The 25,429-nt window shown below is 41.2% G+C and overlaps 1 protein-coding gene across 1 annotated transcript in view; it reads right to left on the bottom strand.

The window, feature by feature from the left end:
* LOC106106059 (transcription initiation factor TFIID subunit 4-like) overlaps window positions 1-25,429 on the bottom strand; it is a 43,753-nt gene that overhangs the window by 6,847 nt on the left and 11,477 nt on the right. Inside the window, exons 2-5 of the mRNA XM_013286588.1 lie at window positions 24,640-24,783; window positions 12,393-12,479; window positions 11,584-11,730; window positions 1,820-1,900 (exon numbers count right to left, since the gene is read on the bottom strand). Coding sequence (XP_013142042.1) covers window positions 1,820-1,900; window positions 11,584-11,730; window positions 12,393-12,479; window positions 24,640-24,684 — 360 coding nt within the window. The 5' untranslated portion in view covers window positions 24,685-24,783. The remainder of the gene's footprint in view (window positions 1-1,819; window positions 1,901-11,583; window positions 11,731-12,392; window positions 12,480-24,639; window positions 24,784-25,429) is intronic.

Raw genomic sequence — 25,429 nt, 5'->3', positions numbered from 1 at the left:
TTTAATTTATATTGAAACAGACAATATTGAACAAAAAGTTGGCATCGTCCTCGGCCCGTGTCGTCCCCCTGCAGCCTACAGATCGCGTGTCGTGTCGTGACGGATGGTTGCTTTGATTCGGCATCGGTACTGCTGCGAGTCACGCCACAGCCTAGCCGGCTAACAGCCGCGAGACACGCGCGCTGACGATGCGACCTAACTGCGCGACTGACCTTCTTCCGACGACGATAATTTTCGACCCCTCCATGAATTACGAACGCTAGATTAATTCGCGGGCGTGCGGACACGATTGTCACGAATATCTTTATACGAATTTTTTTGTAGGTCACCTTGAAACAATGCGTATAGTTGGGGTTATTCACTAATAGCGATACTTGGGATGATCCACAACCGAACTGTCAATCTGTTCAGTTAAAACTGAGCGCAAGTTGCGGGCCTAATATAAATGTAACTTTACATCCCTCACGTAAATCAATCTGCCACAAACATTGACTAGAGATGTTCCTCTCGACTCTTTTATGACATCGAATCCGACGTAAAACAGCGGAAGTGATGTCACAATATGCGATGCGACGTACTCGTAAAACTTGTCATCGTCACGTCGCTGCGATAGACCTGCCCTTTCAGCATTGTACATACATTACGCGTTGTACAGTGCACAAATTGTATAGAAACAGATCCCCTTGTTCTATTCTCGTGTATGTTTTGTACAATAACACATCTAAAACGTTAGAGTTTAAATATGCTATCTTGTGAATTTACTTAATAACTTTACTTAATGACAACCTAAAATACTTATTAGTCACGCTGAGTTATTTCAGTTGCAAGCCAATAATCTGTTTTGTGCGGGGCTATATTTGTTGATTATTATAAATTGTGTTTTTGTTTATAAAATAGATAATTAAAAAAACCAGAACAGTGACAGTTTACTATAAAAATGTTAAAACTGTACATTTTATCCAAATTGACAAATGATGTCCGAATTCGTATGAAAAGTTGGTTTAAATTATTTGTGTTTTCTAGAGCACTAAGCTTAACCTTTTTGCATAAACGTAATGTGAAATTGCATGAAATTTACGTTTACGTAGTTAAACTTATTAAATGATATTTTGTATTATGCACTTTGTTGCGTAAAACATAAAGTTGAATCTTATAAGGCACGAGCCCCGCCACCGGCAGTCGGCTGGACAACTTTCGCACTCTCTCGAAAAAGTTCGATTGTTAATAAAGTTTCCCGCCGCGGCCGCGCCCGCGCCCGCGCTGCGGCGCTGCTAACACTTCATTATAATAAGGAACTGACTTTCAATAGATACTTATGGCAATACTTAGGTTTTTAACGATTTGTAAATGGTTAGGCAACCCTAAAGGAGCCAACGAGTTTGACTATGGCCTAGTCACCCCTAACACAAGCTCCGATCACTCAATGGGGACATATAGTGAGCTGATGATGAAATCATTAAAATTTTATGCTAGTCAAATATTTCAAAACAATTTTTATAGAACCTCTATCGGTTTCATGTAACATAGTGAACACAAACTTGCAGCAAGTACGATACAGATAGTTTAAAGCTTCGTATCAAGTTGGCAAGCAAAGCGCGCCGGAAGTAACGGAGTCTATAGGCTCTAGGCAAGGGCCCGGAGAGATCCCTATTTGCACTATATTTTTCGATTACTGCCTACAATCGATGACCAACTTGTGTAGTCGATATCAGATTAAGCTCTTTTGTTTATTACATGAGAGGGCGCGCGAGTGTCTTGTTCACTTAACAAATTTCACCGAAATTAATTATGATGTGAGTGGTGTGGCGCGGAGACTCACCCAGAGCGGCGCGGAGGGCTGCAACTGCGACGCGAACGCCATTCGGAACGCATCTCCCACCAGCGCGTTCAACTCCTCCGCCTGAAACATGCACGACATATCTTGATAAAAAAATCGAATCTTTGCTTAATGGAAATGGAGAATAACTTTGTTATAACAAAACTATTCTCCTAGTTAATTAAAGAAATCAGTTGAGTAAAACCTTTGCTGAAGCTCTACGAACTTATCAGAGAACAACGTTAATTAGGGAAGGAGTCGACGAAGCATCTCAACCAGGGGATTTTCTGTGGACGTGCACAGAGAGCGCGCGGTGACGGGTCTAATTCCTCCGGCGGACGTTAAGCGGGCACGTGACGTCGCCGTTACGACGGCCTTACGTCGACGCTCGACTGCCCCAATTGGGTTGCGAATAGTCCGTCGGCTCTCTGCTCTACATTAGAATTAATTAAGGCGCTCCCGTTTTTACGACCGACTGTGAAACGTTGGATTCCAGCGAATCCTGCAAAACACACTTCGTTATATAAACGAAGATACCAGGAACGCTAGCTTTACAAAAATAAATAATATTTGTCGTCAACAAATTTTTCAGTTTATTTTGTCCTTGGGAGAATTTCTCTTCTCGTCAATGAACTTACTTACAACAATGAGATTTTTTTAAAGGTTTTTTGTCATTCTAAAAACAGAAGACATATGGGGTCACTGTACTCGTGAGCAAATACTCAGTAGTAAGCAGCCTCAGCGTCGGCCCCGCCGCGCCCCGCCGTCGCCCCGCCGTCGCCGCGGGCAATCATTCAAATCCTGTTACTTACATAATAACATGCTTTAAGGCTAAGGTAACCAATAACTCCACGCTTCGAATTCCTATTATGTTTAAAATATAATGAGCTCTAACTCACTGTGTTAGGAAATATTATTGCCCAGCTATTTTATTTTATGTATCCGGTTACATCCATTGAAAAGTTGTTTGTTCGCTACCGGCGGCGGCGGCGGCGGCAGCGCCGGAGGATCACTGCTACAAATTGAAATATTTTTGAGATAGACAAAAAAGTGTCATTTGCAATATTAGCTTACCAAGTGTAAATACTGACAAGTCCAAAAACAATCAAATAAAAAGAAATCGTCCCTCGGCTAATAATTTGTCAATCGAATCGTTGACAGTATTAAATGGTGTGTAAGTGACAAGTGACAGGCTGCGAGGTGCGACTGACCTGTCTGAGTACTGTTGTACATGGCACGAAATGATTGACACGACACAAGCGATGTCTAGCGCCTAGTACGTAGTGCGTAGGCGCAGGCCGCGTGTAGGCGAATGTCGTCGGTATGCAAGTTTTCTCAAATTTTATAACATCTGTTGGCTCCTCTCTGATTAGTATAAGGTTAGGTTTGTAAAAAAAGGATAGTGCAATGTTGTTGGAATTGAAGAAATACAGAATTTTGAATCATCCGCTTCATTTTCTTGTACCCTAATTTAATTGATGGCGATCCCAACTTTTGCTGCGTCGACCTTTGTAAGGGTTTTTTCTTTAAAAGTCCTTTTCATTTGTATTTTGTTTTGTGATTGAATTAAGTAAATTTGAGTCAGCATTATCGTCCGACAAGCTTGCATCGTCCATTCGCAATCCTGTCGATTGGATCAAATCGTGTGCGGCCAGTGAGCAGTCGGCTGCGGGAAGCGGGACGCGGGATGCGGGTCGCAATTACATTACAAATCAATTTCGATACCATTTGTAATATCCAAAAGATACCTATGAGATTACAAGGCAAACATAAAAAATACAATATATCACAATAAGCATGCATTGTTAACAACAATTCTTTTCTGCAAGGAGTAAAGTAGTACAATAATGAATAAATCAAAACATTCTCGAAACAGTGAGGATAAAAAATACATATTAAGTAGAAGAGAAAGCCCTAAGGCAGTCGTATTTGGTAGCAGTGCAATTATCTGTTCATCAATGTTACTATGTTCAAGCTGGGTGTGAGGTGAAGCTGCCGCAGCGTGGTGTGGCGGACTGCAAGATTGCAAGGTGTTGTTGAAACTGTGGAGCGCGGATGTAACCGGTTCTCGGAGCCGCGAACCTTGCATTAAACTGCATTCACACATGCTTTTTTATAATAAACTTTATGAAAGCAGATAATTTCCTGAAGGCGTATATTTAAAAGAGATGTGTCCATGCGCCACTCCCTTTGTTTTCGATCACAGCGACGACTATTCAATAAGAAATAACTATAAAGCTGGGACCAGACCGCTGCGCTCGTACGGCCGCAATGTGTCCGCGCCCTAACAGGATTGCGAATTGCGATCGTTTCATTTACATTTTATTCGCTCCCCCGTCCCCCGTCTCCCGCACCTCGCGCCCCGCACCCAGCGCCGCAAACTCCACGTAATTCAATCGCGTACTGAGCGAATAAGCAAGGGCTGAGCCACAACTGAAACAGGCTCACCAGTAACTATTTTCTGCGTACCCAAGGCCATAGGTGATTACAGTATCAAATTATGTACATAATGCTGTCGTCACAACCGAATGGTGACGGAATTAGCTTTACGGTATCTTAAAACATTGGATCCAATTAAGTAACGGGTTTCCTGTTCGTGCAGAGGAAGGGAGGTGGTAGAATATTCCTGTCAGAGTCGGGAGCTGCCGGCGCGTCCTGCCGAGGACGCGGGACATTCTTCATTCCTGATTTATGACCTTGTTTCAAACTGTCAAAGTCGGTCGCAAGTTGCAAGTTATTACGTATAATTTGAGAAAGTACGAACACTTTTCAAATTTGTTTTTGTTTATTCCATGCTCATGGGAGCTTTTATTTAAGCTTGCATATTAACATTCACCGCATTTTGTAACATTCGTACATTATGAAATTACTTTTACATTTAATACTTTATTGATGTTGTTTGATTTCGTACTATTACTTGTCTTCCTGTAAAAATTGTGATCCTGACTTTGCTTGTTTTTTATATGTTTAGCACGTGTGTGCTGGTGCGGTGCGCGTGGTGCGGAGAGCAAGGCGGGGCAGCGCCGGTGGTCCGCCGCGTCATAAACCCGGTGCAGGCCATGTGCGTCCTGTCGCTGCCCGCGTCCGGTGTACACTCAAATACATTAACTAAGTTTAAAAGACAACGCGGGGACAGAGCGCGTCTCAAAACAAACATCATGTAATTTTCTGACATTTGTGAAACCTGTGCCTGTGGCAACATATTTAATTTACGCAAAAAAAAAATGTTCGTAAACTTTTATTTATACTCATGAGAGATTTATAATTATTCAAAATTATGAGCATGTTTGATTTGTTAAAATGAAGTTATTAGACGGAAATAAATCCAAGCAATGTTTAGAATGACTATTAAGGGACCACTTGTATGGGCGAGAAACGCGTCTTGTAATTGCCGCAGTTAATTGAGTTCAATTCAGTTCGAATAAGAACAGAACACAACAGAAAAACAAACAGGTTTTTGTGGAGCGCTGCCAGTCTCATACACACGTAGCACTCGCGTAAAAACCAAAGCACTTGATTAGTAATCTATGTAATAAAGCTTACTTCATTTAAACTTTTGCAATTTGGAGCTCAGACCTCTTTTACTAACATTTTAAATAAATATAGCTTCATTGGTAAGTTACGACCAACAAACGATACTGTAAAGCATTTTTTAAAGATTCCAATTTGAAAACTAAAAAACAAACTTGATTTAAATACCATTATGTTGACAATAAATACCGAAGATAGACTTTACCTTATTTGTACATCGCAAAATAATGTGACGCGATCAGAAATTTAAAACCACGCGGCAAATTGTGAATTCTGTGAACGGAACTGATCGTAATAAAATATACAGAGAGGCTCCGCGCAGGGCCGGACTCGCGCTGCCCGCTGCCATACAAAGATACTCAATATACATACAAGTGGACACACAAATGTATTTAAATATATTATTCATTTGAAGAGACAACAGTCGCTTACATAACAATTCGTATCATTTTCAGGGATTTCGGTGAAAAACATTATTTTTATAAAAAAAATAATCAGCAACAAGTTTCGTTTACGTAATAGAGGTTAACACTTATGACGTTACGTAACAGTACCATGCATCAAGATGGCACGTCAGGAACAAGTACTCTTCTTCCTGGTGTGCCAACTTAATCGCAGTCTATAAATAACACCATTTGAACATACATTAACGAAAGGTATAAAAATAATGAATGGTTCCATTAAGCTCAAAGCTCACCAAAGCTCGGATGTAATAAGTCTTGTATCAGTCCACGTGGACCGACACCGCGGCCATAAAAACTATTTCTAGTTTGTGACGCTTTGATCGCGGACTGGAACTGACGTTGGATGACTCTTACTTTACTCACGTCTACTTCCGAATGATGATAATACTTTGATGTTCTTGTCGCATAACTTTACACTTAATTCTACATACAATTAGTTGGGGGAAAGTGACTTCTCGAATTGACAGAAAGAGAATGAATATATTTTTATCATATTTACAACACATACATATTTACACATTTTTGACAATATTTACCATTAATGAAAAAAAAATTTTACCGAAAGACGGCAAAAACTCTGTACTTTCATAATAATATTTTGATTAGTATTCAGGTAGACGAAGGACAACTAAAACGTTATAGCGAGAGATCTGCGGCTAATCTAGAATAGGGTCAGGACCAGCTGATAACGTAATTACAGGTGATTGCGGGAAATGCGCGGGGTCGGGGCGGCGGCGGGGACAACTCGCCCTATCATCAGCAAAGCAATAAACACAGGGCCGAAGACAACACGTACGCAACTAATGTGGCGTATAAGTTTTAATATAAACAAATCCTCACATTAACACTTATAATAAAAAAGGTTACATAACGATTTTTAAAACTTTCAATGAATCAATTCGACATTCATAATTATATATTCAGTTATCACATACCATTAGGGACGGTATCCATATGGTATGCGGCGGGGAGCTGATGGACTCATTAAATCCATTAGTTCCGCTTGCTTCCCCCCCCCCGCCCCTTTTCCATAATAACGACTCGTTTTTTGTAACAACCGTAAGTAATTCAGTTATTCCTGGCGCTGACTCATTGTGTAATCATACTTTGTTAAGTGGCGATGAAACTCAGTCGCTCGAGTAAGTGATTAACGAGTATGTATAAGTTTTTTTTAAGTATAGTTAAGTTTTTATAATGACATAAATATACAAGTGTTAAACGTCGAAATGATATTGTGCTGAGGTCGGCGCAATCTGATCCCTGCTGTGAGCGCGCACCGCCGCTGCCGCGTTCGTCGACCAGCAGTTTTCGCGAAATTCGCCTCCCACCGCCCTGTCCTCACCCCGCCGCCCCGCGAACCTTACATGCTTAATTGCACACTAAATCTAACGATAACGTTACGAACAAACGTTAACTCATTTAGTTATTTAGTTATTTAATAACAAAGCGAATGTAATCTCTCAACGTATAGTAGCAGGTACACCACGAATTAACTTCAGTGATGTACAAAACTACTGTAACATAAGAATGTGCGATTTGAGAATTTGTTAAAAAAACCTCAACGCTTTATTATAATCGGAATACGCAGAATTTGCCTTAATTGTAAAATGATGTCGTAAAATTAATATTCTAAATTAATAGGAGCCGTAGATCACATGTGCGCCAGCTGCCGGCTGGAGGAAGACGTTATGTGCCAACCCCCGCCCACACCCCGCTCACACCCCGCCCGCACACCCCTGAACCACTACCTACCAAAACCTATTGTTTTTATAACAACTAATCCATTGTCACATACGATACACAACCTATTAAAATGGACTCAATAAGGCGTAAAACATACATATTAAAATTACACGGAAATTCTAACAATAAGGCAAATTTTCTCAAGTAACATGTACATAAACGTACTTTTCGAAGAATAGCACAAGTAATTGCAGGCCGCAAATGCGAATGAATAACAGTAAAAGTGCAATAAAGCAGACGTAGAGTTAACCGTAGCATTTGAAAGAGTAGACAATAAACAGCGCATACGCGGACTGAGCACTGCAAGAACTAATCACTTTGATGTGCCGCGTGGGCTCGCAAATGCGACCTGTGTGCGTTGCTAGTTGCTAGGTACGCAACACGCGACACGACTCTCCGAAATTGACAAACGTCACCGTCGAGTCGCGATACGTTGTTTTTGTCCTATTTTCTGATGAACTCTTACCTTAGAACAGCAAGATACGCAATATCTACAGAAACAACAACACAACTTAAAGCTCTTGGTGCTACAATTACATATACATTTGTGTAATTATGATAAATCTTTTAATCATCTTAAAGAAAGTAAATTATTTGTGCCTCACCGCACAACTTGCAACACAGATGTAAAGCGGCCTGAGAAGGAATACCATAGTTGAAAGCTGGCCGCTGAATGTCAACCACTATCAGTTATAAGAACAACCAACAACTGGTTGTTATTAAACGACTTTGCTTTGCAATTTCATATAGATATAAGCCTATATGAAACTCGGATGTTGTAACAAGATCAGAACAATATGCATATAAAATGAGCAGTTCTACGTCAATTTAATAAATGCAATAAAAATGCTTTACTGGGTATAAGTTAAAATGGATTATTTTTAACTTAGGTAGTGTTCAATTTTATACCATACAAACGTCGGCTCCATTGAAATTCAAGACTCATCTCTAAATGTATTATAAATTTGGGCCCCGCAGCGGACAGGAGGCGACAGGACGCGACACTTGATCCCATTCGATTGTTCTCCGCAACTCAAAATTCTCATAATAATATTTCCGAGAGAACATTCACATATCAAACAGATGACGTTTCCTCGCGAAGTGCCGCGGCTGCAGCACAAAGAACGAGACCAGCTTTTAAATTAATTGAACGCACTCCATATTTATTTTTCCTTTTAAATTATAATAACCTATTTGTATGAGAATATGAAGAAGAGGATTAACTTGAAACGGATGACAGTATTTGGTATAAATGTAAAACGATAGCACATCAAGACTAAATTACAATACTATAAGCCGCAAAGGATAATAAAAGTTATCTGATCCACACAAAGAGATATTCACTACTACGAAGTTAAAGATAAGCTCTTTACATAGTTATTAGTTTAAGTAAAAAAAAGGTAAGAGTTAACGCGAACAAAATTTAACAACAAGTGGAAAATTAAAAGATCAGGTAGACAGAGTGCCACCCCGGCGCCCGCGCCCTCGATGCTTTGTATTGTTTATCTAAGCCTGAGCCGAAGCCGGGGATCGGATGCTAATCAAATTTTATTGTTCAAACAAACAAATCTTTTGTCGCAAGCGGGCCTGAGTAAGTTTGGCTTATAATTCTTTTGTGTAATACTAACAGAGTTTGCGCTAACCAAGTTACCCAAACAGAAAATATATTGACCTCTAATGCTTATATTGAAAAATTCGTAAATATAATAAACAAAGAAACAATAAAACGGGTCTTAGTACAGCCGACATGCAGGGGCTTGAACTTACATACCGGCGCAAAGGTCCCACGAAGCGCGAGGTGCGCGTGCGCCGGCGCCCCGCCTGCCCCGTGCGGCTCCCGGCGCGCCCGGCAGCCCGGTACGCGGTCACCCACACCTTATTACACTAACACTGACACTATAACATGCACCCAAAACTGAACTATCAATCATTCCAAATGCATCGCACTCCGACACTCGTGTAATCGATACTTTAAGTTAGTGTACACGTCCACTCTGAACGAGGATCCGTTAGCGACTGAACCGAGTTTTAGTCGAGTGCTAATGGTAAACTGGTAAGCGCGCGTGGTGTGCGTCTCATCGGAACCCGTTCCCGGGCGCGCTGCGAAGCCTGCGGGCGAGCGCGCGACACCGCACAGCGCGGCCCGTACGCTTGTATAGCACCTGTGTGCAGTGCTGCACTAAATCGCGCGTTTTTATTTTTTCCTTTCCAAAGCGACGCACCTTCAGCGTCCGCGCCCTCTCACCGGTCGATGACCCGTGCGGGACTTCTTAACTAATTTAACGAACATATGGCTACCGAAGAATGTTTACATTCGACGACGATTTATTTTAAATGGTCGCAATTTCCATACACATTGCAGGAGCACTGCCACAACAGCTGAATGGGCGTCGGCTGCTGTATACTAGTGATTCGCAGCGAAAGCGAGGGCGAGAGATACTGTGCCGGCTTTCTTCGGTAACAGAAGCGTCTAGCGCGGAATGTGGTGTTCTCCGCGCGCCGCCGTGGCGCTCCGGCAAGGTCACCGTGCGGAATGCACCGCCACGGGGTGACATACATTCCACTGAAACTGATAGTTTAACATCGTAACTATGGACCTTAACGCTCGTGCGCTTTAGTGTCACAACACCTGTAACATGTCACAATACAGAAATTGCGAACTTCTTTTTCTTATCTTACAATTGTCGTAAATAGCATTTCATAGTGGTCGTGTTATACTAGCCTTCTTCAAATCATTAGGTCAGGCGACTTGTTAAATTGGTCAACTTGAGTACCTCTTACCTTTATCTTCGTGACATGTTTTAAAATTTACTAAAAATATTGACTAGTTACATTGAATAATCAGTTTAGGCCCATTGGGGCCGTACACCGTACAATAACTAATTCATAATAATACTTATCACAATATCTCGTGACCAGAGAACGTGTCGTTATAATAAATATAAAAACCCGAAGCTTTTGCGGTAGTGTCACAGTCTGCTTTAACAGACAGGACATCGTTTCATTAGGGAGAGAACATAGCGAGTCTGCGAGTGCGACTGGCTGTAAACACTGTACATCTGTACTGTGCTGTAGTAATGGTATTTCGCTCGCGAATTCATAACTGAAATATTGCAACTAGTTTAATAAACTTTTTTCATCACAATAGAAACGAGAATTGCAATGGACCTAACATAACTTTCAAGTTGGTAAGTACTATTCTCCTTCTAGTTGGAACGATTACGAAGCAATTCGCTTCGAGTTCACCGACCGAGGACTTAGAGAATAGTAGTACTATTTCGAAACAATATGTGTGTTAATTAATAATAGAAGTAACATGAACAATTAAGAGAGTGTTGACTTAGAGAGAGCGCCTTGTCATTAGATAACCGTCGCGGAAGGCTTTGTGCGGTCCTAATAGTAGTGCATAAAACCGGTACGGCAACAAGTGTTCTTACAATTATGTTGTTATATATGCAAAATAAATAAATCTCTAATACCAAATGTAGTATGCGCGTAATAAGTAAGTAAGTATTTTCAAATATCCTTTTCACATTTATATTTATGTAAAGTTCAATCGCAGTACCCAAGCTTAAGCTCTTTGTGCACGTTTCAACAAACTTTGTGGAGAATAGAAATATATTGTCGTCGGCAAAGATTAGAACTTTAGCTCTGCGTCTGCTGCAGGCATCGGCGCGAATGGTGCGGGGTGAGCGGCGCGGGGTGCGGCGTCAAGGGCGAGGGGCTTTGACAATGTTTAGGCGCCATAATCTCCAGTGCAATTCAACTACGATTACGATCTATAGCCATAATTGATAGGCAGTACTATTGGAATTTTAATACACCTTTGTAACGTGAGTCGCACCGTTGTATAGTAAGTCAAAACAAGAGATGTATTCATGGAGCTACTGAGTTTTAGATTGTTGTCTTTGAATTAAATCGGAAACGGTACAAATCTCTTCAGCGATTTGTTATTGAGACGTTGCCAGGTTTATGATTTCTGGGCACTTCAGAGAAAAACCGCGAGGTAATTTATAGTAATGCACTGACCTGTTGTGGCGTGTCAGTTTCGAAGGCGTGGCAGTAGCGGCGGGCGGGGTCGCCGCGCGGCTCGCGCGCCACCAGCGCGAACAGCGCGCTCGCCGGGGCACACGTCGCGTGCGAGATGCGCCGTAGCGCGTGCCGCATGCGCACTCTCTGCGCACACGCAACCAACACCTTACAGTGGCTTAGATGTCACAGAATGTATGCGCCCTTCCTATATACGAGTATACTGTGTGAACGACTTCCTTTTCAGACCTTACTTTCTGAGTTGTTCCCAATAACACTAATTGCATAAAACCTTTTCAAAGTAAGGAACGATACATAAAACTATGTTGAAGTTTGCAAATAGTATTTTATAAGGTTTCGTTTCATAACTATTTAATAACTATAAAGTGTATAAAGTATTCTCTCTGCACGTTATTTTGTGGTGAGGTTCTTCGACACTCTTCTCGAGGTTGACGCGAGCAAATTTAAAATTGAAATCATCTCGACTGTGTGTCGTCTCTTCGCTTCAATATGTAAAAGCTACCAGAAATGGGTCAACGACGTCATGCACTGCGCTTCTTTACAAAACCTTCTCCGTTGCATTCGCAAAATATTCTACTTTAGTTAATGTGTATTTTAAAACAAAAAAAAATCTGTACTAAAGGGCAATGTAAATTTATGTCCTCATTAAACGTTTATTTCAGTATCTAATCCATCAGCGCCGATGTATCCTAATTCTAAAGCAGCTAATTTGTAATATGAAGATGAGGGTAGGTAGTGTGTTTCTGTTAATGCAAGAGTAGCAAGCGGTGTGCAGTGTCGTTGCAGACCTGGTCGTGAGCGTCGCGCACGGTGACGCCGCCGCGCGCCACCTCTAGCAGCACGGCCGGTGCGCAGGTCTCCGCAGCCCGCGCCCTCTGCACATACCATGCCACACCTCGGTCACGGCACTCACGTTAACACTATCACACACATCAACACATCTGGTGGTCAATGCTCCGGCGGAATGCAATGTTATTCAGTCTACCAAACATCAATCTCTACGTATACTTTTGTAGATAGAAAACAATCTATGTCGACAAAAAGTTCGAGCCTAAATAAAAATAAAAGTCAGCCTGAAATGTAAATAGTAAAAAAGCTCATCAGTGCCGAACATCATTCAGAATTATTCTTTTCTTTTCATTAGACAGCGCAGTCGGGGCTGAGCCGGGCCGGGCCCGATATTAAAGTTTTTCAATCGGGAGCAGTACGGGCGAGCGAGGGCGACACCGGCGCGGCTGCGATCGTCCCAACAGGTAGCAATAAATTAGGACCGAGACAAAGGGAGCTGGTGTATTAAAAGCTCGTCGGGCGGCCGCTGCGGCCTGCGCGTTTACATTGAGGACTATTGTCGGAGTCGCAGTCCGCTCGCGGCGAATTTAATCATTGCACAGCTTGGGGCGGCGGGGGCTGCGGCGGGGGCGGGTGCGGGGGCGGACGTACTGTACGTACACAGCTCGGACGCCGCACTCCTCTAATGAGTCTGCGATTTTTCCTTATTTTCTCGCATCGAGAGGGTTCACTTTTGTTTTTATGTCTTTGTCAGCTCGGCTTATCTCCACATTGGACGCTGGAGCTTTTACGTTCACTCTCTTTTTATTTTTCCTTCGGATAGGAAGCCGGGTCCGATGCGACGCATGACGCGCTATCAAACGGGAACATCTTGATTGACACTTTTCCAAACGAACGAAGATATTCGACAAATATTTTATTTATGTTACATTTATTTTGTATCCTACTGATAGATCTCATAACTCTTACATTATTTCACTCGCACGTGGTGTTTTGAAACATTTTGTATGATAAAATTATGTGCCTAATCGATGTGTGTTCCTATCAGTTTCAACGGAAATGTACGTTAAAATAAGATGAAATTAAAAAAAATAAACTGTGTCTCTTATCAAGTCTACGACAACCACAATGCTAAGGCCTTATGTAATAAAGTGAAGTAAAGGGACATGAGGCGGGGACAGGGGGATGGCCTCTCATTACACATTTTAATTAAGAGCGACGGCGGCGGCGGGCCCGCAGCCCGGCAGCTCGGCAGCCCGGCAGTATAGCACAGGCCGGCGCTCTTTTCTCGTTTATCTCATCTCTTTAGCTTACAGATTACACTCCACTATACCACAGCGAAAAATAATATAATCTCGCGTTTGCTGGTTTATAATTCATGCCATAGGCCTTTACATGTTACATTACAACAAAATCAATAATATAAGACATTGTAATTATTTGCATTACGCTTTAACTTTCAATTCTGTGACTACAAAAATAATTCCGTTAAAAGGTTTGTAAGTTTGTAAACTTCTTTAAACATTTGCACGGTTACAATAAGATAAGATATGAAACGTGCGGAGATCGCACGGCGCGGCGGCGGCGCGGCGGTGAGGCAGCGCGGCGGCGGCGGTGCGGCGCAGGGCGCAGGGCGCAGGGCTCGGCGAGATAATCCCGGAGAGCATCATTTTGTCCTTCTCGCATTCTAATGTAAAGCGCCTGAAGCAAAGTTCGCGGCGACTAAACTCTTTTGTTGACTATTTTATTATGAAAGTGATTTTTGTGAGCTCTATAAAAGTCATTGATTTTTGATGCAATTTTATGGATGTATTTTAATATTGATGGACAATTTATTAATTAACATATGTGCATGTCTGTCCGTGGTACAAACTACAGAGCAGTGACGTCACCTCGGGCGACGCAAGACGGGAGATTTGATGAAAGTGTGCCGCGGCTCGTGCCGTGGATTAAATTAGGTATCTCAGCAAAGCTATAAAACTTTAATGAAGTCGCCGCCGCTAAGTTATAATTTTTTTACGTCATTACATTTTTTACAGGAAATAACAAATACTGATAAATCAGTATTTTAACGAAGTTGTATTTGTTTCAAAATCACTTTTGTCGTTATAAATAGACCTATCCTTTAGTATTTAAAGGTTTGTTGTCAGAGCAACGTCACGTGTTAAAGCAATCAATTCAATGGGCTGTGGGATGGTTTACATTGAGCCGGGGTCCGGGGCTCGGCTGGGTCCCGCGGGACATGCGCTGAGGCGGACATGCTCGGGGGAACGTTTACACAATTGTGTATAGAGTTGTGGGATTTCCGAAATTCGTTTCATGTTAGAGATAAACAATTCATGTTTATTTGGTCCCGCCGATGGAGAAGCACTGCCTTTAATTTTTGATTATCTGTATGAAACGATAAATGAAAATTGTGTAACTTTTAAGGTTAGTTAAAGTTTGAATGTATTAAGTTAGCGTAATGTTAATGATGTCCATTAACCTAAATAGAAAAATGGCAAAACGCTTTTACATTTATTAAAAGGGCTGTCTGAAAACACAACATAAATGTACCTGTGTGTGTAACGGTGCTCTCGTTTTAAAATTTAAAACAACGTTGTGTAGAGCTGAGGAGTGTCGGTTAATATTTGTGTTGTTTAAGTTGTTAATATTTTGTACGGTCGCGGCTCAAACTTTCTGCTACTAATGAGACTCGTGAGTGTTGAGGAGTATGAGAGCGTTTCTTGTGCGGGGTGTCACCGCGGCCGCACACCGGCGCCGCTGTCGACCGCCCTCGTACATCGAAACCATTATTTCGAGAGCGCCATAAATGTGGTACAAGCGATAAGTGCCAGCGGGCACAAAGAATTTTGTAAGTGGGTGTTACAAATAAATTTTTGAAAAGTTTACATAATTAGAGGTGACACAAAGAGCTGCAGAGATTTCACTCTAGTGGTTTTCTAAAAACTTTTCGAATCAAATAACTACATTTGCCCTGTACGATTGAGAATCCCTTTGAATCATTACTTACATTTCCTAGTTTTTTTTTTCTATAGATATTTGTAATAATAAACTTGACAACACGACATCGTTGATTCGCGCTGCTGTTAAATTAGAAATTAAACCTTTTCCGCTAAAGATAGTTTAAAATTTCATATTTCCTAATATGTGTTACTAACTACAAACATCAAAACACAATAAGAAAACGCCAATCGCTTCTGCCTGAGACAGAATTTGAAGAGTGGGAGTCCATTAGTGTTTCTGTTAGCGGAGAAGTCGCGATACAACTTTACGATTGGCGACGGCAGCAGATGGCAGCCTCCGCTCACACTGCCATCTCCTGCCATCGCCCGCCGCTTGCCGCCTGCTGCTACAACACCGCTCGCTTCTAAGTGTTTAACAACCAAAAATTAAACACTGAAAACAAAGCTGTTCATAAGATCCCTCGGCACATAAACTAATATAATCAAATCTATATTTTTACTTCCCCAAATGGACATAAATATAACGGTGTACAGAATTTATACTCCAGTTAGTAGTACGACAAGGGTAGACAATATCAATACGTAACACCCTGTACCGCGAGCTGCCTGACGACTCGGAGGGGAACAGCTTCAAGTACTTATGCTCTCACACTCACCTCTCTACAAGAAATAAACTCTAGTCGGCTCCATATCCACTTCCGTTACTCGAACAAATTCAGTATCATCATAATTGCAATGAAAACAAAGCGAATCATCGACAGCACTCGACTACAGTAGAACAATATAAGTATTTACACAAACGCTGCGTTTATCTCTATGGCGCTCTGCGAGTTCAATAGATTGCATATAGATGAACCACTTTTAGTATGTGATTATCGCCTTTGTTTATAGTTTGTGTCGTTTAATTTCATTGCAAGAGCTGAATTGTTTCCTTTTTTAATACTATCGATATTACCTCGACGACAATCTGAACTTGAATAAGTCAGAACAATTAAGTTGTCTTCGATAAGAGAGCATCTGCTAATGTTTCAATAACTTTGAACGATGCCGATGACGGCTGTGGCTTTGTCTCCGGCTGTCCGGATTTACGCGCTTCATGGAAACAGAACATAATAGTGACCGCCTGCTTTTGAATTGATTTTTTGTTTTTTATTACTGTTATTTAAAAGACAAAGGCTGCCATCAATAGGTATTGTTTGTGTAGGACGGACGCACGTTTATTGCAGCCTTCTAATTAGTACAATATAGTCTCTGTTAGTTCATACTACCATCCATTACTGTCTGGCAAGTTATGAGTATGTCAACTCATTCATCGTATCACTGGACTAGGTGAAACAATTAGGTACAGAAATGTTCAAATTACCATTGAAGGATTATCTACGCATAAACTAGCGAAACCAAAGCGCTAATGTTATGTCTTTTTGATTTTAACAAAAGCCTCTACAAAATTGTTCCTATTGCTGACACTTTCTTAATTATGCGGAGATGTTATTAATGTGGTAGGCGTTTGGAGTGCGAGGACGCGTCGCGTTGACACAACTTACATAATGAGTGGCTCACAGGCAGCAGTGTCACGGCACGGCAGTCGACACAAGCCACGCAACACGCAAAATGACCTTTATCTTGACAAAAATAGAGGTGGTGCGGACGTCGGGTATATTATTGTAATTTGGGAGTTTTTGATTTTTAAGTCCGCTGGTACGAGATTTACTAAAAGTTACTCCACAAGAACGTCATCGTACCTCGAACGTAATTTTTTTATACATACATGTATTATTGATATTTATGTTTACCTTCCTTGATAACAGTAACAACTGTCATCTTGTATTGAATCCTCCACCATTGAGTACATCTCTAGTTCAGTTGCCGTCCCAATTAAATATTTTGAAAACTTATTTGAATCAGTTTTTTTCAAAGTTAACAAGAAAATATAGATAAAAATCACATCGTAGCTTGAATCTAAAACCATTTTTTGTTGTTGTTTAAGATTCAAGCTGCGATATTGATATTTGCATATTTACTATGTACATAAGCTTAATTCAACGGTCTTAACATATAAAAACTAAGTTTTTAATATTTGTACAATTTATCAATGAAACAAGTCGTTCAACTTTTTGTTTATAGATATCATACAATTATAAAATTGTACTTACTTGTTTATATTTGCTTAGTTGACATCAGCTGGTTAAAAATAAACATGAGAGAAGTTCGTAAGTTTGAGTAAAGTTAGCAGGAGCGGCAGAACGCGGCGCGGCGTGTGGCGCGGGACGTGCGACTTGCGCCCTGATCGAGTCCTGACTGCCGGCGTAGCGCTTAGCACGCCGTAGGCCCGCGTAGACTTGTGATCCCGTCAACCCCTTTTAAAAGCTTTTATACTTACAAGGGAGCGACAGGAATGGTTTCTTATTGAAAGATTAAAATTTTCAGCTTTTTAGTAAACTTTTTAGATTAAAAATATTAAGGAGTAAACTTTTATGTTGTCGGATAGTGGTTTAGGTAAGGGACTGGTATCTGATATGACATTATAATACTGTGGTCTTGTGCAATATGCACCACGTGACATTCCGTCACTGATAGAGGGTTGCGGTTTGGGACTGCATTGACTTTGTATCTTTTCTGTTAGTTACCCTTTTATTTTATCAAATTTGGAAGTTTTTTAACAAATAATGCATTGTGTGTGTGACCCTCGAAATAAGAATAGCCAAAAGTGGAAATAACGAAATACTATACATCCTTACTTGAGAATTTTACTAAGTTACTATTGAACCAACTAAATACGCGAGTATATCAAAATAAACTTAGTTGGCAGTGGGCAGTTGGCAGTGCCCACCGCGCGGCCGAGCCGAGTGCTCTAAGTGAGATCTACCGCAAGCTTCAGCCCACACTAAGCCTGCCTACGACTTACTTGAATAACATTAAAAACTTTAAAGTTACCACTTTTCAAGTTTTAGCATTCGTTAAAATTACTTTAGAGGACATTTTTTAAATCACCAGCCTTTTTATAAACTGTTTTCTTATCTAAAATAAACTATCCCCAGAGACAATGCCGTATTGCTAATATTCGATATACCTGATCTATAACAAAACAGCTAGATACTAAAAAAGTATTCAGTGAAAATGAAATATATTTTACATGGATATTTCCTGGCCGAAGTGTTGAGGTCTCATTTAAGGTTTTCATCAGTTTGTGTAAAAAATTTCTGTAATACAAAGTTTTTAAGCTTTTTACTCTACGCTGAAAGCCTACAGATTTATTAGTTAAATGAAGGTTAATCTTTTCGTAAGAAAAAAATTACAACGTTGTGTTAGCTTTGATATTTTTATCAGAATTTTCATTATATAACTTTTTACTTGCATATTTCTCTCACTTTTAGCTTTACATTTAAACATCTTAGTAAACCATTAAGAATATGTCTGTACTATTGAGATCTCTTTCTTTCCAAAGATAGCTTTGTATATCGCTTTAACTTGTGACCTCCGCGTCCGTCTCCGCCCCGCGCGGCCGCCGCTAATTAATCGAGTGTGGGCAAAGTGTCGTAGTTGTAGGTATCACATTACAGAAAGCTCGCTACCTAAGCAGCGCCTCGCCTCACTGGACCTCAAGTTAGCCAGGTTATTGCGGGACTTAAAACCCGATTATCGTTCGTATATTAAAACTCCTTGATATGATTACATTACTTTGAGACACGAAAGCTATGATACGATGTATCGAGATACGTGCCTGAGTACACTCGTTTGAATACTACAACTAAACATTAGCTTAGGTTTCTTTCAAGTTTATCATGTTGTTAATTGTCAACTATAAATAAAAAGGTTTACTTGAATGCTTTATCGGTAACTGTAACGGATTATATAGCACATACACTTTTTATACTGGAAAATGTGTTTAGTTCCCGAAATATATTAGTTAAAATGTATGGTAAGGTTTATATGTCATAATTAGTAGAGTGAACAACATTGTGCAGACGGGTCAGATGTCGTAACCTGGCAGTGTTCTCGCCGCGGCCTCTTTCAGCCAAGCTGAATGAGACCGGCTCTCACGCGCCTTTCAGCACAACAACTGTGACACCTGCTCTACTTTACGCACCTATTCCTCGCGTGTACATTCATTATTTAAAGTGGCTTCATCTTTAAGACAATACACATGTTTCTATCATTTTTTTAATTATTTCGGTTGCATGAAATGATTTGTATGTCTTATAAAGTCACTTGTTAATGACTAGACAAGTTGACTGAAAAACGGATTCTAATTAAGTCCTACGCCACAATCGAAGCCGCGCTGTGAATTTGCGCAGGATATTGCTATAAACAATTAAATCGTAACTATATCATCTACCCCCTGAAATAATTTAGATAACTAATTAATATTCTGATAGTGTCCACTTTCACATAGATTGAATTGATTTTGAAAAAATAAAATTTCACAATGCTTAACAGTTAATTTAATAGGAATCTGTATTAATATAATAAAAAATGCAAAAAAAAACAACATCAGACTCCACAAACTAGAAAGTAATATATTTTTGGAAGTAACAAGAAAATAGCTAGATATTAGTTGAAGAGAACATTCCGCTCAGTCAGTGACGACCTCGGCTCAACTCTAGCAATGAAGCAAACGCCAGGAAAACGCACCCCGAGGTCTTTATTAAATCACCTGATATCAGCCTAAGCCTTTCCCAAACTTTGTCTTCACTGTCCAAGTTTTCCACTAACTTTTTAAAACATGCCATCGTCTCTGCCTGCTTTATAAAACCTCTTCTTAAAGGTACTCATACTTGTAAAGCTATTTTACAAAATAGTTAAGTTTTAAAAAAAGATTATCTGACTTCTTAAACGTAATTTGAAAGTTTTTTTAAATTTACATGCGTATAAATGATTCAATAGACCAGGGAAAAGAATCACTTTTACAAAAATACAATTTATTGGTATGCTGCGTATACGCCATTAACTATTGTTAACTCAGATAATTGCAACAATCTTAGTTTATATACACATTACAAATATATAAAGCCGTCCAATAAAATCAACAATCGGTAATCCTTACGAAATATACGTAGCGAGAGGCTACAAGAGGCCGTGCATTGCCACTAGCGCGCCGCGCGGCTGTCGGGCTTTGACAAGTCATGGCTCGTGGAATCTGTTTCCGTAATTTCAACAATTAAATTGTGGTTGTCATTACGACATTGTAGAGTGTCGCTGAATGGAGCGACGTAATTACACTGTGGGGCAGAGGGTGGCGCGGGTTGGCGTAGGGGTTGTTCGGTGGAGAAGAGCGCCATAAAAATGTAATCAAACTTTTACTCCGCGCTAATAAACACATACACGTACAAGGTCACGTCCTATTTCACGCTGCGCAGAGCACGCCACATAGACGTGACGTGACGTGACGTGACCTGAGGACTCTGTACATCTCATTACCTCAGCCTAGCCTTTCTTATTCTTTACATAAATATCTATAACAAACGGTACAGAGGTCGTTGAACAAAAGGTTATATTAAGCGCAATATTTTTGGGGTAAAAAGATATTTTACATATTATATTATTTTCTTAATAATGCTCGTTCATATTTAAATCCTCTGTTCGTAAGCTGTGCCAACTGCCAACACAAAATATTATTTTAATAAAATATGACAACTAGCTCTACAACTCACACAAATGGACTTTCACTAAGACAACTAAATCTGAGTAGCATACGAGTATTAGTTATTTTGCACTAGTTATAATCTCACTTAGTGTCACGTGCTATCGTCTATATCTATAAATCTATCCATCCAAACCTGTTGAATTATAATATTAAGTTAGAACCCCTGAACCCGGATCGCATGTATAACAATGTAACATGGTGTTAGTGCTAGCAATCGGTTACCACCAGCAAGCATGTGAAACCAATGAGCTCTGCCCTCGTCCGTATTGCCATCAGATCGCGAAGGCGGCACTTCGTCATGCGTTGTGTGGACACAAGGGGAGACAGATAATCAAACTGTCGCCTGTGTGTGCTATGTCAACAGAACAGAAATTAATAGTTTTATGTTTGTACCCTGCGCACACATGACACGGAGCGGGCCGAAGTTGTATCTGTGGACTTTTATGTATGTGTGTACTTCATTAATAAATAACATATGACGCATTGATGGGCTTGTACAACGACAGGACGTAAACACCTTAAATAACTCTTTAATAAGAGCCACCAAGGCAATCTGACGATTCTACAGCAAGAGTAATTGGTCGATTAAGACAAAAGCCGAGTAAGAGTGAGTATCGCAGGCTCGCAGGCTGTGCGCGGATGCCGCGGCGAGCCGCGCCAGCTTTAATTCCCCGCGCGCGTTCAATCTCATCTCTATTTGCGTGCGGCTTCCGAATAAAAGCGTAATTTAAACGACAATCAAGACAAGACAAGACGAGTGCGGGAATGAACTGAACCCCGTCGCCGGCAGATTGAGCGCCTCGCCTCGCACATGCCTGTAGATGGCCATAGAGTAGGGATTTCGCAGAGGCGGCACATTCATTAATTTTCGAAAAGGTTATAACATCGGCAACTTTGTGTAAATTATAATCTTTGCAATCGTCATAAAATTCGTAAAATACTGAAACTCCAAAAAAAATGATATTTTTTATAAATTAAAAAATATTGGACATAGTTTGTGTCATTTTAAAGTATACCTATGTAGTTTACGTACGCATATTTGGTTTTATATAATGTAAGCAATTGTGATTGTCGACGGAGCGGCGACATCGTCAACGGCATAAAAACGCTGAATATCTAAAACCGTTTTCACGTTCATAGCCCTGCCGATAACAAGATGAGGGAGCAAATGTGGGATCTAGGCTTGCGGAGTCCCCCGGGGGCTGTCGCGAGTGCCGCCGCGGGCGGGGAGCGGGGGGCGGCGGGGAGAAGGCACATCGCCTAAATTGGCTGCGGCCAGTCAAGGTCACGACGTCTAGTGTACTGTGCCACGATCTCCTGATTGTCTCGCGCCTCTGACGTAACATCGTTCCCAAACCATTTAAAGTATACAATACACTTAGAAAGGAAGCAGATTTTCTCCGAGAGATAGGTTGATTAATCAGTTGTAATGAGCCCGGTTGTATCAAAATTTGAAAGTCGAATTTAGTGTAAGATATCCCTATGTAAAATATTTTTTACTGAAATTAATTTTTACAACGTGTAAGGGATTGCACTTTGAATTATTATTTTATCGGCTCCTACTTGATAACATTTATACCCATCTTTTTGTAAAGTAATCGTACATGGTACCTTTTGTACATACAGACATTCATGCAGATTACAACGTTCAGATCGCAACCGCCTAAAAGCACGCCGCCGCTGCCACTGCCACCGCCTCGCACCGCACTCGTCTCGCGCGATTGTTGCCAACAAAAGTGAAATACAAAGAAAAGTGAAAAGGCGCGTTTTCAATTCCGCACTCTGCAGACTTTATTTAAACGTCGCGGCGCGGGTAAAAGTGGCGCTCAAAGTGCAATCTGTGCAGCGCCCCTTGCCAGCCGCCCCGAGCCCCCGCGCCCCCGCGCCCCCGCGCCGCACATTGAACTAGAAGTAGCCGCGAGCCTATTTCATAATCTCCGCTCTTGTAGCCGACGTTACCCTCGTTATGAGCCGGTCCCTCAGCTTTGATATAAAAGAAAAACACAAGTAACTAGAAGGCACGTGGCTAATTTAATTTCAAATATACGACGCATTTTTTTCTTGACATATTGTAATACATAATACATACCTCCATACATTTATGTAAAGTTCAAGAGTATAGTAGTTTCCTTTACGTTGGAAGAGATTGAAGACCACTTTGTAACCCTTGCCGCGAGGGTGCAAAGTGTTTCTAAATGGTGCCACTGGGGAACTGCGTTAGTGCTCGCCCGCACCCCGCCCGCACCCCGCCCACACCGTGCCGGCTCCCTGCCCGCGTCCTGCTCGAATCTTGCCCACACATCCCGCAAGCCACTGAACTCTAAGCTATTTTTTTTATTAAGAAAACGACTAATTATTGTCCTATTAACTGCATAGTTTCTTTTCACATTTTGGTCCTCTTTGTACATCTCAACTGTGATGGTAATTTTCTCTCCTGTGTCATTGGTGACGGAAAACATATAGTTAAGAGACTGCTTCGAAAATTGTTGCCTAATTTTAATCATTTGATCCGCAGCAGCGATCTGTTTGAATTCGACGACGGAAGGAGCGGTCTAACAAGGGTACATTGGTGTTGTGAAGTTGAGAAGTACAGCACATCGCGCTTCGTCATTTAAATGTATCATACACACGTACTGTGTGTGTTGGAAGTTACGATATTGTGTATGTTGGTTGTTTAATGTTGTTTATAACCATGACTTCATAAAAAATGTTTTTTTTTTTATGCCAGTTCGAAAAAAATGCCTCAATTAACTGGTAAAGTACACTGTAATGCGCATGGCCGCTAACAAAGTCCCGCGAGTAAAGTGCCGCGACAGAAGTGCCAGCTGCGAGCAGAGCACCACCTCGAGCAATTACATGCGCCGCTGACTCGCTCGAGGTCTTGCAGTTTTTCAACACTAATTGTGCTCGACTAGGATCAAAGCATTATTATAAATTTAATTTTAAATTGTAGTTCCTTTACATTGTAACTACTTTTTTTTACAATGTTACTTAGAGAAGTATCCATAGAATCAGTACGCTGAAATCTTAAACTTCTGTTATCTATCTAAAATAACATAAGATCGTAAAATTATAGGGAAAAACGAACGTCCGGATAGGTAATGTGTTTTGAAAAGCCTTCACCTGAACGAGGAGAATGTTCCTCATCACGTTGAATGAGTTGGACAGGTCCCGCGGGTGCGGACCCTCGCCACATCATGCCCCCCTCCGTCCCCCGCCACAGCACGGGCGACCCCTGCCCCCCTGCGACCCTCTCCGCGTCAACGGCTTGCGTAACCATGTCTTAGCACAAGTAACACGGGCAGAGCATTTTCATTTGTTGACAATAATAAAGCGTACATAAAAACTATTTAAACAGGCGTTCTCTGAAATGTGTCGTTGCACTTGAGGCGTTACTATTTGCTAAATACATATACCTCAAGGCAGTGACCAAATGCTGCCTATAGGTACAGGAGCTAAGGCTTGACCTTATGTGTTTATAACAGACAATCGTCATTTTTGTCCTCGTCCCTAGGATAATTCATGAAATTTACTAAGTTAGTTTTTTTAAGTTAAATTAGATTGCTGCAAACTAGACTGGAAAGTTGGCAAGATAAACTGAGTATTTTACTTAGAGTTAGTTTTATTTTTGTATACCTTCATAGTGTGCAATAGCTTAGACACGACGTGGCCTTGCGCCATCGGGCACTCCCCGCCCGCCTCGCACTGCCCGGCCGCAACACACAGCCTGCCCGCTTCGCACTGCCCGTCCGCAGCCGGCACTGCGCACGAGCCCAGGTACTACGCACACAACATTACTCCTTATAGTAAAAACCTCCAGCCTCATAGATCCTTGTAGGCACAAATTGCGCCTACAGAAACGTGGTGTTTTGTAGATAAATGTAAAAGTAAAGTCGTATGTGTCAGATCGTAAAAGTTATCTCTAGCAAACAGTGCTCGTGCTGTGTCTTAATTATGTACGGATGGCGAAGTCGTCACGTCGTCCTTTGTACAATTACATACATTTAAATGATTAGGTATGTAGGTGCGCGGCGCACGCGGCACATAGGCAAAGTAATGCGTCACACAATCCGTGCGACGATGACATAGAAAAGCAACCGCAGCGGTAGGACGGCGACTGACCGCAGCGGGACCATCTACACCCTCCTGCGCCCCCCCCCCTGCTGTCTGCACCGCTACACCTCCTGCCACTCTCGGAGCCGATTGTTGAAATCCAACGCTATTGCAAAACGTACCCGCTACATAGGGCTTCCGGTTATTGATATCCAATTAGTATTACATCAACTAAAGTCCTAAGTAATAATCATAGGTGTTTCTAATATTGATATCATCGACCAAACATGAACAACCACTTTTTCTCGACAAATTATAGAGTCGGTGAAAACATTCATTTATAAAGTGGCGTACAAAACAAACCTGGGTTATA

The sequence above is a fragment of the Papilio polytes genome, unplaced genomic scaffold (assembly GCF_000836215.1).
Source record: "Papilio polytes unplaced genomic scaffold, Ppol_1.0 DF822511.1, whole genome shotgun sequence".
Classification (NCBI taxonomy): Eukaryota; Metazoa; Arthropoda; class Insecta; order Lepidoptera; family Papilionidae; genus Papilio; species Papilio polytes.
Note: the sequence above shows the minus strand (reverse complement) of the source record. Positions and strands in the feature narration are given on the sequence as shown.